The following is a 14,030-nucleotide window of genomic DNA, read 5'->3' as shown; positions in this document are numbered from 1 at the left end:
ACCAGACGTCACAGTTCTTAGTTGCCCCTCAGTATGTGCTAGATAACTAAACAAGATTCTTTACCAAATGAAGTAGAACAACAAGAGTAAAAGCCAGGATTTTATGTTGAAATGGACCTATTTAAATGTCAAGAAGCTCAGAAGGGAGTCAAGATCACAAAACAACTACAACAAAAGTTGCTTTGTGAACACAGGATCTTTGATAATTATTTTAAAGACACCTCTTTAAGTGAAAGATCCTCAAAAACCTATAGGCAATTCTAATCAATAAAATTAATTTTAAAAATTGAGATATAGTTAGTTCACATGCTGTAAAACCCACCCTTTTAAGGTATGTAATTCAGGAAATGAAGTTAATCTGAAAAACTTCGAACCTGTTTCCCCATCCATAGAGTGGTCAACCATAAGTCTTGCAGAAATTGTTCTGAATTGAATAACAGGCCACCAAGTACCCTGCACTTTACAGGAGTCTAGGAAATGTTAGATTCTCTTCCCTACAAAGAAAAACCAAACTTCTCATTATAATGTAAATTTTTCTGAGGGCAGGGCTAGTACTTCTTTTATTCAGCTGGTGATGGGCCTGGTATCAGCATCCTGAAAACACTGCTTTCCTCATTCCCTTCACAAATTAAGAAAAGCAAGGAAGGATTGGAAGCCCAGGGCCCATTACCTGCAATATAGCGAATCTCAGGTAAGCACATCATGAGGTCAGGAAAACGGTTCGGCTGATGTGTATATTTATATTCAGTGAAATCCTGGCAAATGTACCAATATCGTTTGTTCAACTGTTCCAGCTGCGAGGCACTGGTCAGACCCCTGATATCTGTGAAAAAAGACCACAGGAAATGGGAGGGACTTCCGCCAGCTCCTTGAATATGTGTATCTTTCACTGAAAAGTTATTAAACATTGTCTCAACAGGGAATTGTTTTTTTTTTCTGACATGGAGGAATTAAAGCTCTGGGTAAGAGAAGAGAAATTAGGTAAATGAAAAAATTATCAAGGACAATCACTTAGACTGAGCCCCTTGAGGGCTAGGCTGTCATCTTTCTCAACTTCATACTCAGCTCCCAGCACAGAGTTTGGCACAAAACAGGTACTAGTGGATGCTGAACAAGAGACTGAAAAATTTCCCAATTTATCCTTCACAATAGCTTTAAATTTGCTCTTTGCTGGACCCATTCAGAAATCATGCTGACACCTATATTCTCATGCTTGTACATATACTCATACATGGTCTCCTGTGTGCTTCTACTCAGACTATTCTACCTGGGCCACTGGTATTCTACTGGGTCCCTCCAGTTTTTTTTTCTTTTCTGTATATAAGCATATCTTGTTTTATTGTGCTTTGCTTTACTGTACTTCACAGATACTGCATTTTTTCACAAATTGAAGGTTTGTGGCAACTCTGTACCAAGCAAGTCTATTGGTGCCATTTTTCCCAACAGCATTTGCTCATTTCATGTTTGTCACATTAGGTAACTCTTGCAATATTTCAAACATTTTCATTATTATAAGATTTGTTATGTGAATCTATGGTCAGTGATTTCTGCTGCTGCTGCTGCTACTGCTAAGTTGCTTCAGTCGTGTCCGACTCTGTGCGACCCTATAATCGTCCCTGGGACTCTCCAGGCAAGAACACTGGAGTGGGTTGCCATTTCCTTCTCCAATGCATGAAAGTGAAAAGTGAAAGTGAAGTCGCTCAGTCATGTCCGACTCTTTGCGACCCCATGGACTGCAGGCCCACCAGGCTCCTCTGTCCATGGGATTTGCCAGGCAAGAGTGCTGGAGCAGGGTGCTATTCCATTGTAATTCCTTTGGGGTGCCACAAACTGTGCTCATACAAGTTGGTGAACCTAATCAGTAAATGTGTGTTCTGACTGTTCCTCTGGCTGTTCCCCTGTGTCTCTCCCTCTCCTTGCTCCTCCCAATTCCCTGAGAAACAACAATAGTGAAATTAGGCCAATTAATAACTGTACAATTGCCTGTAAATGTTCAAGTGAAAGGAAAACTCACACATCTCTCACTTTAAATCATAAGCTAGAAATGATTAAGCTCAGTTGAAGAAGGCATGCCAACAGTCAAGATAGGCTGAAAGCTAGGCCTCTTGTGAGTTAGCAAAGTTGTAAAGGCAAAGGAAAATTTCTTGAAGGAAATTAAAAAGCACTACTCCAGTGAACACAAAAATAATAAGAAAGAAAGACAGCCTTATTGATAAGCTGATAAGGAGAAAGTTTGAGTGGTCTACATAGAAGATCAAACCATCCACAGTATTCACTTAGACCTAAGCCGCATCCAGAGAAAGGATAACTCCTCTCAATCCTATAAAGCCTAAGAGAGGTGAGGAAGCTGCAGAAGAGAAGTTTGAAGCTAGTAGAGGTTGGTTCATGAGATTTAAGGAAAGATGCTGTCTTCATAAAAGGGCGAGGTGAAGAACCAAGTGCTGACATAGAAGCTGCAGCATTTTATTCAGATGATCTAGCTAATAAGATAATTAAAGAAGATGGCTACGCTAAACAAAGATTTTCAATATAGACAAAATAGCCTTATGTTGGAAGAAGATGCCATCCAGGACTTTTCATAGCTAGAGAGGAGAAGTCAATGTCTGGCTTCAAAGGACAAGCTGACTCTCTTGTTAGGGGCTAATGCACCTGATGACTTTAAGTTGAGGACAATGCTCATTTACCATTCCAAAAATTCTAATGCCCTTAAGAATTACACTAAATCTACTCTGCTTGTGTTCCATAAATGGAACATCAAAGCCTGGAAGACAGCATATCTGTTCACAACATGGCTTACTAAATATTTCAAGTCCACTGTGGAGAACTACTCCTCAGAAAAAGAGATTCCTTTCAAAATATTACTGCTCACTGAGAAAGCACCTGTTCACCCAAGAGCTCTGATGGAGATGTACAATGAGATTAACACATCCATTCTTCAGCCCATGGATCAAGGAGTCTTTTCAACATTCATGTCTTACTATTTAAGAAATACATTTCCTAAGGCTATAGCTGCCCAGAGATAGCGATTCCTCTGATGGATCTGGACAAAATAAATCAAAAACCTTCTGGAAAGGATTCACCATTTCAGAGGCCATTCCCAAGTCACTGAAAGAGGTCAACATATCAATATTAACAGGATTTTGAAACAAGTTGATTCCAGCCTTCATGGATGACTGAGGAGCTCAAGACTTCAGTGGAGGAAGTAACTGCAGATGTGGTAGACATAGCAAGAGAACGAGAATGAGAAGTGAAGCCTGAAAATGGGACTGAACTGATGGAATCTCATGAAAAAAATTTTAACAGATGAGTTGCTTCTTATGGATGAATGAAGAAACTGGTTCCTTGAGATGAAATCTACTCCTGGTGAAGAAGCTGTAAAGACTGTTGAAACAGTAACAAAGGATTTATTTAGAGTATTACATAAACTTAGTTGATAAAGCAGCAGCAGGGTTTGAGAGTACTGACTCCAGTTTTGGAAGAAGTTCTACTGGGGGCAAAATGTTCAAACAGCATTGCATGCTACACAGAATACACTGATGAAAGAAAAAGTCAATTCATGTGGAAAACTTCACTGCTATCTTATTTTGGAAATCACCACAGCTACCCCAATCTTCAACCACCACCACCCTGATCAATCAGAAGCCATCAACACTGAGGCAAGATCGTCCACCAGCAAAGATTATGACTCACTGAAGGCTCAGATGATGGCTAGCATTTTTCAGCAATAAACCTTTTTTTTTTTGGAGGTATATACTCCATTTTTTAAGACAAAATGCTACTGTACACTTAATATAAATAAACTTATATTTATACACAGCATAGTATAAATATAAATTTTACAGGCACTGGAAGTCAAGAAATTCATGTGACTCACTCTATTGCAACACTCACTTTACTGTGGTGGTCGGGAACCAAACATGCAATATCTCCAAGGTATGCCTGTAGATATCTTTCTCATATATGTGTATATATTATATAGTGTGTTCATATACATATAAACACACAATCCTCTTTTTTCATACACAGAATATATTAAGAAATGTTCTCTATATAAATCTTACCCTGCCTTTGAAGCCTCACTATCAGATTTCTCATTCTCCAAGTAGTTGTTACTGATCTCTTTCTATTTAAGTGGTAGAGGGTGTTTTTTGGTAAGATTTTTTTTTAATGTGGACTATTTTAAAAGTCTTTATTGAATTTGTTAAAATATCGCTTCTGTTTCACGTTTTGATTTTTTGGCCAGAAGGCATGCAGGATCTTAGTTCCCTCACCAGGGATCGAACCTGCACCCCCTGCATTGGAAGGCGAAGTCTTAACCACTGGACCACCAGGGAAGTCCCTCTCCCCTCATTTGAGGCTCAAGCAATGTATCAAGCGCCATCCGTGTACTTCTTGAGGCCAGGAGCCTGGGATCTAATTTATTGCAATGTCTTTAATGCTCAACACAGGGCCTGGCCTAAGGGAGGCACACAGAACACCAGACAAATGCATAAAAGGTGCGGAAGCAAGAGGAGGAGGTTTAGTTGGTACCAAGGGAGGAGCTGGCAAAGAGGAGGGGATCAAGAGTCTCTAGACTAGGAAACTGAATACAGGAACAGACCACTGTCCATGTCACGGGCAGCAAAATAGCCCAGTTCCACTCTGAGAGCAACTCACTCACATGCTATTCTGAAAAAAAGGGAACACAAATTCTCTTGCATATTCTGGTTACCAGCAGCTACAAAATGCCAGTTTGCAGGTAATACTCCATGTAAATCACAATCACCACTCTTCTAACTAAAGCCACGCTTGATACGGGCATGAGTTTCTGTGCACCTCCACTCTGCCCTGAAGGGGCCCGTCAGAACCACTGCCAGCTTGTCACAGGTTCCTTATCTCCAATAGTCTCATCAGTCACTCTGCTCTTCTTCAGTCACTGGTAAACTTGTGCATATTTTAAATGACGCATGTACTGTCCTTGATGTCTGTGTTTAAATGCACTAAAACTGACTAAACAAAGCAAATCTTCTTCCTTCCTCTATGAGTTATAGAGGCTGTGGCATTTAGGTTTGAAGAAAAAAGTCCAAACCATGCCCTGCACTACAGTGGGGCAGGGTGATGAGGAGAGCAGCGCAGGACTTCCAAGATCAGTACCCACATGATGCAACAGGCCTGAGGGTAAAGGGGGTAGGGGGGAAACACGAGGGCAAATATTTGCTGGGCAAAGAAAACTAAGTCCTTTCTTCCTATCCTCAGTTACTCACCTTGATTTAGGAAGTTAATTGCTTTCATGCAAGCATACTCCTCATTGCTCACTTTTAGCTGATGAAACTTGTGGTACAGGTAGATGAGCCGCTCAATCACCTCCATCCCTTCATCACTAAATCTGGAAAACAGACACAGGTGTTAATAGTGGGCTCTGACTACCAGTGGAGGTAATGGAAGGGAGACAGAAATCTCCTACAGCTCCTTAAGGCAGCTAAGACAGGAAAGAGGCTGAGCTTGGGGGAAATGGACTCCAGAAGCACTTGTGAAGGACAGGTGAATTCATGGTTTCTCTAGAGGCCAAGGCAGCTCATACAAGCTGCTGTTCTCAAGGTCAATTAGGGTCAGTCATATCAAGTTCAAATCCTGCTCCATCACATACAAGCTGTAAGACTTTGGGAAAGTCCTTTGACCCCTCTAAGTTTTGAGGATCTCTTCTGTAAATAACGGTTGCCTGCTTGCGGTGCAAGGCTCAAAGGGTGCTTGGGATGTAAATGTAGAGAAATACATCATTAAGATACTGCTGTTGTGATGCAGCCTTCAGTAACAATGGCAGCTACCACGAGTTGTGACTCTGTGTGTGCAACTGCCACAATGAAGAGAAAAGCTGCTGACTGTATTTAAGTTCACTGTTTCCAGCAGTGAACCTGGCAGGCCTGACTTCAGCTAGGGAGGGAGGGAAACATAAATTGAGCCTCCATGTCATGCCAGTCTCTGTGCTGGGTACTTTATATGTATTATCTCATTTAATTTAATGTTCTCAGCCCTATGGGCTAAGTGAGATTACAATTACCACTGTACAGATGAGACACTAAAGTTTCAAGGAACAGAAATGACTGCTCCATAAGCAAATGGCTAGCTTGGAACAGACCAAGAACCCTGAATCTGGGCCAACTCCCTAAGATCTTGGTTTTCTCAAAATCTGAAGTGGCCTCCATTAGCAGAGAAGACTCAATGCTGGCCATGCTGCATTCTCTGGATGAGAAGTTAGTTCCTTGAGGCAAAGACCAAGTTTTAGGCAAAGGAGCCCTAGGCTGGGGGACTAATATTCCAGGTCTCAGTGGGGAATATCTTATACCAAAAATGGAGATACTCCCAAACCAAGAAGGCAAAGCCTTAGTAGGGGAATAGGAGTCTATAAAAGCTGGGGTCAGGCCCAGTGTCTAGTCTTCTTGTTCCAGACAGCTGAGTCACAGAGAAGGTGCTTAGCCTCAGAGCTGCTTCCTGGCGACATGTTCAGATCTGGGTACTGTAGCCCCTTGCTAGGCAACAAGGCCCTGTCTGGGTAGGGTCCAGAACTCCTGGGCATATTTTACTGCTGTCTGGGTTCTACTGCTTTCTGTGCTGACTCTGAAGGCTTTGCAAGGGCTTGGCTTCCTGGGCAAGCAGGACATTTTCTCTTCCCTGGGGAATGTCTGGCTCTTGTTGGGGCCAGAGTCACCTGCACTTCTCAAGCAGCAGGGGGAGCTGCTGCAGCAGCTGCTCACAATCCAGAGCCCCGCCCCTCGGCCTCAAGGCTTGGCTCCCGGTTCACGATTTGAGCCAGCATGGCTGACTGTTTCTCTCTGGCTCTTGGCCCAGTGGCTTTTACAGCTTTAGTAATACTTTCCCAGATTGGTTGGTAGATTTATACTAAATAACCACTATAATAACCATGTCTACTCTTCTACTATTTGTTGAGCCTTTGCTACTTCCCAGACAGTTTAAGTATTTTACATACATTATTTCATTGGATACTCCCAATAAATTCACAAATTGGATATTATAATCCTATTTATTCACACACGGAAACAACAGCTCAGACAGATTATTTACCATACCTTTATTGTGGTCTTATATGTTTTCTCATCCCAAGCCTGTTGCTTTCTCAGCATTACGTTGTCCATCCCCTGACTGCCTTGTTCTTAACTGGCAACTGGGAAAGGCTACCACAGGGGCCACTGCAGGAGGTCTCTGTTCCCAGAGCAACTCAGTTCAGCACCCGACCCAGAGTGGGTGCTGTGCACAGAACAGCCCCTCCGCTGCCTCCACGATGCTGAGACCTGCAGCAGGCAGTGTGCCTGGGGGTGAAGATCACTCCTCATCACAGTACTTTGCCAGCTACTTCTGTTCTTGAGATGTAAAAGGTCTTTACTGAAAATGCCCACTAGTATCTGTGTGGAGGCGTAGGGAGGAGATGGGATGGGGTAGGGCATGAAAGAGGAGGATGCAAGTAGAGCAGCAGTGTCAGCATCTGTCTGGTGGCCAAGCAGTGTAGCGAGCAAAGATAACGTGCTCTCCTCTCATCAGTAACCTCTTGCCCCAAGTGCTCACTCTGGCTCTGCAGACCCTGCAGGTGTGTGGCTAGCAGCCAGACCCCCAGACAGCAATGCCAAACCTATTCCTAGTTGAGTCTTGACCTGAGGGACACAAAGGAACTCCCACATGCCTGGCTTGGATATATGACCCAGCTCTGCCCTCTCGCTTGGGGAGAGCACATACCCGTTTTCCCAAGTTTTCTAGGACAGGCAACCATCATGGACCCCTGGCAGTCATGGTTGGGGGCTGGCAGCCAGCCCGGCAGCCCCCACTCAGTCTCCACAGCCTGACTGCAAAGGTTTCCTCCACACCCCGCATCCCACCCCCTGATAAACAAATTGTTCTCTGTTCCATGGGCCTGCTTTCTCCTGCAGCCGTGCCTCCTCCACATCTGCCCACTCCACAGTTCTAACGCCCCTGTATTCCCTGTCTACAAATTATCAGCACTCAAAGGCAGAAAGTTGGACAAACACACCCATTCTTCTTCTAGGTTACCATTATATAAGCATGCTGGGACAAGGAAAACATGCCTGCAAGGATCCCCCAAACCACTGGACCATTCAGTCAGCAATTGAAGCTGACACTGTGTAAGTTATGTCCCATTAAGGGAGCTGAAAGGCCCAGTTGTCTCTTTTTCATTCATCTAAATGCACCTACTCCCAGAGGCAGTCATCGGCCACAGCCTTAGAGGAACTGCCATCTCAGCACTCACATACAGATTCCAAGATGAGAAGACAGGCTGTGGCTGCAAGACAGAAAGTCATACTTTTGAGAAGGCTAAAAAATGTAGTAATGGTAGAGTCTGGGCTTTGGAGCACAACCGATCAAGGTGATAATCTCAACTCCATCTCTTTTAGCTTTGCAGCCTTGTGTTTTCCCTTTCTGAACCTTTTGCTCCTCATGTGTGGAACAGGGATAATATCAGTATGGTCCCTTAGGGAAGTGGTGAGGACTAAACAAATAATGTTTGCAGAGCACTTAAGATGGATTTTGGCACAATAAACAGTCTCTAATTGTTAGCCATTATCATTGTTAACAGCAGCAGCAGTAGCATCACTTCTGTTATCACAACCAAAAGAAAAAACTGAGTTTCCTTGAACCTACAGCTAGGGCCTTAGCAAGGAAGCTAGGAGGCAACTTTTCAGAGACCTGGCAAAAATGCAGCTAGTGCTCACAAGATAGACATGCCCATTAAAGCCCATCTAGTGCAAGGCATCTTCTCCTAAGAGTGAAGGAGTCTTGATTAGGGCCAGGAGCAGTCACTGGCTGGTGCTACAATCTGCTTTAAATCAAACTCACCCAGCTCACTGTCTGATAACAGCCTGATTAAGGAAAATGGGGACCATAAATTTGATTCAATATTTGAGAAGAGAAAAGGAGGTGGTCATGTATCATCTGAGAAAGTCTTTTCGTGACAACAGGAACTCACTTGCCTTCAGCAGTTGTGAAAAACTAAAGGCATTTTGGGGGAGTGGGAGTAACGCTGGAGCAGGCAAGGTAGGAAAAAGCTATGGCCAATTACAGACTCCACAGTCTGGGTTTCCAGCAGAGTGGGGACTGCCTTACAGTGATGAGCCAGATTGCGAAGGTTCTTGTACTTCTATTTCCTCTGGACTCCTGGGCAGTTCCACATGTATCTCACACTCTGAGTCAATCTCAGACAGGCGCATCTCTCTTCCCAGGTTCCATTATCTTGGTTAAGAGAACTGGTGCCCACTTGCCTGGCAGTATCTCAACTTCTTCACTCACTGAGGTTTACCTCCCACTGACTTTACCTCCCTGGCATCTCTTAACTCCGTGCTGCCCTCTCTAATCCCATTGTCATCGCTGCCTTGTCCAGGACTTGTTGATTTTTCCTGGGCTATGGACCAGCTTCTTACACTGTATTCTAGCTTCATCCATGCAACCCATCCTGAACTCTATAGCTGCAGCAATCTTTGTAAAATGCAACCTGACACATAATTGCTTCACTTTGAAATGTCCTATGACTTAATACCACTGACATAATAAAATCCAAATTTTTTTAGATTAGCATTTAAGTACCCTGATGACTGTCTTTCTGTCTTTCTCTCCTGTCATTCCTCCCCTCATTTCTCTCATTCCTCCCCTGATTTCTCTCACTCTCAGATGTATTCTCTCTATACTCTAATCCACAGGATTGCATTTTGGTTACATGTTCAAACCACTCACTCAGAATCTCTATAATTTTTAGGACTCTGTGTTATTCTCCTGCCTGCCTCCTATTCTCTCTAATCTGCTTATAAAAATTTCCCTACAAGATGCAGCTCAAATGTCTCCTCCTCTTTGGCAAGCATTCCCTGATCCTGCAAGTAGAGGTACTCGTTCCCTTGTCTATGCTTTCGCAGTCCCTCGTACGGCCTCCTCAATCTCCACTAGTATCGCCCTGAACGTAGATTCTATCTGCTTCTATTTGTCCCACAACCCCCTAAATCAAGAATATGAGCTTTCATCTCAGAGTCAGAAACCATGTCTGCACCATCTGTTATCTCAACACCTCTCCTCCCAGCACACACAATAGGTGCTCAATAAATCAGTGTCACATCAGAAATGACATGCTGAAGTTTAACTTGTATTTTTCCACTGAAGGATTCCATAGTGGAGTGGGAGTACTAACAACAAATCTATTTCTTATCCTCAGAACTCACTTGAGAGCTCAGCTGCAACTCGTGTTTCAAGTTAGCACTGTTCAACAGAACTTTCTATGATGATGGAAATATTCTATTGTATATCTGCAACTGTCCGATACAGCAGCCACTAGCCACATGTGGCTCCAGAGCTCTTAAAATGTGGCTAGTGTAAATGAGGAACTAAATTTTTAATTTTAAGTAATGTAAATAGCCACTTGAGGCTAGCAGCTATTATGCTGGATAGTGGAGCTCTAGATTCTCTCTGATAAGGGCCCTTTGTAGAAAGTAAAACTTCTCTCACTAGTTCAGCTGTTACTGGTCCCTGCCTTGTTCTTTCAGCTCAAGGGACTGGAAAGAGTGGGACAGGGTATTTTTTATGAAACATAAAGCCAGGGAACCCCACAAGGTCAGTGATCCCTGCCTACCTGAAGAGGGTTTGAGAAAATTCATCATCCCACAAAGGGCAGAACACACTTTTTAGACAGCCTCAGGCTGCACTGGTGGATTCTAGGCAAACAGGGAGGCCAAGCTCACTGGGCCAGTTTTGCAAACTCTGACAATATTAGAGCTGGCTTAGGCTATCCAAACACTCAGCTGGCCCAGAGTTACAGAGCAGGAGACAGGAGATTGATGGAAACAAGTGAATTAGAGGCTCAAGACAAGGGGTTAGGTTATCTGCAAAATCAGATAGCTCTGTTTGAGGACAAATGTCAGCTGGGTTAAAACTCCTGTCATTTATAGATTACCATCAAGCCAGTAAGCATCATTAATAAGGAAATATTAGAAAACTAGTGGAGAATGTACCTAGACTCTTCCCTCCCTCAGCTATGCAAAGGGCCCTTGAAGGTGTTGGAGCTTTGTTCCCAGCCTAAGTCTCTGCTTATTATGATGATTAAGTGGCAGAGGGAGATATGCAAGAGAAGTTTGGGGGCTGGTATTCCACCTTCTCCAGCTTCCTTCCATGGAGGTACTTGTTCTTCTCTTTCTTGCTGTTCTAGAATGTCATGACTTCCATTATTTTAAACTGTCTAGTAAAGGTGAAATATTAAAATAGGATTTAAACTTTGTTTTTTACATAAGTCAGCAAGTCAGAAATGTATCAATGGATCTTTTTTTTCCTGATTTTGGGGTGTCACCTGCTCTAGGCAAGGAGGTTAGAAAGATCCTAGTCAGTGGAAAACATCAAGAAAGCAGAGTTCAATATTTCAGTCCCATGATCTTATCTTACTGCATCTGAGATACAGTGAAAGAGCCTAAGATTTCAATTGGGCAGGCACGGATTCAAACATAGACACTGGATTCAAATCTAAAACCCTCAAGGGCAAGTCCCTCCAAACGTCAGTTTTCTCACCTATAAAATGGGCATAACAACACCTACAATGATAGAGGCTGTAAGAAAGAAAGACAATAATGTAAAATACCAAGCCCAGTGCTTGGCACACAGTAGGTATTACAATAACTGCAGGGTCCTGTTCTTGGATTGTAAATGATAGCTCACAGCCCCTCACCTTACAGGAAAATTTCAGATTTCTGTTTTTTCCAGATACATTAACTCAGTAATCCAGATGTGATCAAAGTAACAGCTTAGCACTTGCTAAGTTCTGCTGCACATTATCATTTTTTCCTCGCCACTACCCTGTTGGGGCAGTTATTGTCACTACCCTACTTTATGAATTCAGAACTTGAGGATGAGAGATATGACCAAAGTTACAAGTTAGTCAGCATCTGAGTGAAGATTCATGTCCATCCCTGGGTGGCTTTAATGCTCATCCTGTGGAGTGCCAGGCACCCTGCCTTGCAGGGATGACAATGGTCTGGTTGCCTGAGACTTCCTCCCCAGCAAGGAGCTCTCACCTGTGTAGTTCTTCATCTGAGGGTGAGTACTTAGCAGTGATATCAGCCAGCTCCCCGAAGATCTGCTTGCTGTAAACAGTGAGGGAGGAGAGCAGGATTAATTCCTGCCATGTAGAGCTCAGGAGGCACGTGTAATCCTTGATTGAGAGCTCGCAGAAGAAAGGCAGTTTCTTGATCCAGGCAATCTGCCTAAAAAGCAGCTCATCAGCCAAGCGGCAAAGCAGGGCAAATAGCTCTGCTTGAGTCACAGCATATCTAGAGGGGGTATGGAGAGGGGAAAGTTACTTCTAGTGGCCAAAGCAGTGAGGATGGGGGCCAAGGAGGAGGATACTCCTAAGGGCACAAAGGGTCTCTGGCAGTGGGCTCCTTGCCCTTGACCATGGATCTCCAGCTCCATTCAATTCAGTCTAATGATAAAAGGATAGGACTGGGGCCCGCAGCAAGCTCAGGGCTGGAGGGGCAGGTTTGGTAAGAAAAGGTTACAAAGGGGAAAGGAGGCTTAGACATTTGAGCAGTTGTCAGGAGTATGACTTTTAATGTCGGTGTCCACTAATGCTTCACGTGTTACAAAAAAATTCCCAATCATTCGTGCACCAGTTTTGGCAATGAAAGCTCCATTAGGGTACATCTGGTGCCCACTCAATACATGGGTTGATGTAAAACTGAGCCTCGGGGCGAGATAGCTGAAAGAGAATACAATGTATTCAGAAGCTTTTCTTGCTCTCACTGCACCCCCTGGTGGTGAGTGTTTAGGAAACTAGAGTTGCTCGACCCTTCTAAGCTACTGTGCAATGGAATGAAGGAACAGGGCCTTCCTCATCTCTCGGCTGGAGGAAATAGGGCCCCAGTTTTCTTTTTCTCAAAGCCCTGTGGTGTGACTCTTCTCCACACCCCCACACCCGATATGTAAAGGTTTGATGATGGCTTCATGGGGTCGCAAAGAGTCGGACATGACTGAGTGAGTGACTGAACTGAACTGATAATGTCTTCCCTATAGGAAGATAAGTGAATTTCCTCTTCTGAAACTGGAGACTAGCTTAAGAAATCTCAGGGTTATCTTGGGCAGGCAGGGCAAAGGAGGAAATCTAAGCTTAATAACACTGAAAGAGCCTATGGTCCAGGTCAAGTGTAGGCCTAAATGGCCGAATTAGCTGACAGGATTGAGAGTATTTCTTCCACTCACTCAGGCCTGCACACAGAGCACATGGCACTGGGCTACCCCAGAGTATGTTGACTAGGGACATAAGACGGGCCACAACTATGTTAAGAAGCCTAAACCTAATGTATGATTATATCCAGAATTACAGCTCATCTCTGGCACAGAAGCGCTCAAACCCATTCCAAGGTCTGGCTTACCTAAGTCCAACCAGAAACAATAGCCCTTTAATCCCAGTTCCATAGGAAAAGATAAACAGCCCCAGTTCTATGAGAAAAGATGTTCAAGAGAAAAATGAAGAGCCACTGACTTTGATGAGCACAGATTTGTCCTCTGATGCCTGAGTCATCACTTCTTATACCCTGACTCATTGCAAAGCCTGGGGTAGAGAAGCCTGGGATGAAGGTAGGGGGTGGGGAAGGGCCCACATTGAAGCTGCAGGGCTACATACAGCAAGGCTCACTCACCCGTCCTCAATCAACATGGGTGTGCCCAGTGGCTCCAGGTCCTCGGCTGACACCAGCTGATGAATCAGACCGTATGACTGGGGATCCAGGCTTCGAGCTTGTGGGGGCAGAAGTGGTGAGTGGGCAGAATAGCTAAAAAGGTGCGGTATATATTGATAGTGTGGAGGCACAGACATCCCCATGTACTGATCCCTGAACGCCACGAATCCATTTAGTTCCATAGACCTGCTGGAGAGAAAAGTCTCATGTCAAGCAGAACCATCACAGGTCCACTGCCTCCTCAGAGGAAGTGAGCCAGGAGGTGGCTCAGGTGTTCTCTGGCTATGCTCTTTGTCTTCAGTAAGCCAGGACCATAGTCAATGG

General features: G+C 44.0%; 1 protein-coding gene across 5 annotated transcripts in view; it reads right to left on the bottom strand.

The window, feature by feature from the left end:
- The window catches only part of NR6A1 (nuclear receptor subfamily 6 group A member 1), a 216,853-nt gene that overhangs the window by 4,775 nt on the left and 198,048 nt on the right, over nucleotides 1-14,030 (bottom strand). For 3 of the 5 annotated variants that reach the window (XM_069582499.1, XM_069582501.1, XM_069582503.1), the window contains 4 exons: nucleotides 13,668-13,895; nucleotides 12,045-12,299; nucleotides 5,244-5,365; nucleotides 671-823 (listed from right to left, as the gene is read on the bottom strand). In XM_069582499.1, coding sequence (XP_069438600.1) covers nucleotides 671-823; nucleotides 5,244-5,365; nucleotides 12,045-12,299; nucleotides 13,668-13,895 — 758 coding nt within the window. The remainder of the gene's footprint in view (nucleotides 1-670; nucleotides 824-5,243; nucleotides 5,366-12,044; nucleotides 12,300-13,667; nucleotides 13,896-14,030) is intronic. The other 2 variants (XM_069582500.1, XM_069582502.1) reach the window with 1 other exon arrangement.

Source organism: Ovis canadensis, chromosome 3 (assembly GCF_042477335.2).
Source record: "Ovis canadensis isolate MfBH-ARS-UI-01 breed Bighorn chromosome 3, ARS-UI_OviCan_v2, whole genome shotgun sequence".
NCBI lineage: Eukaryota > Metazoa > Chordata > Mammalia > Artiodactyla > Bovidae > Ovis > Ovis canadensis.
This window is presented reverse-complemented; position numbering and strand designations above follow the sequence as displayed.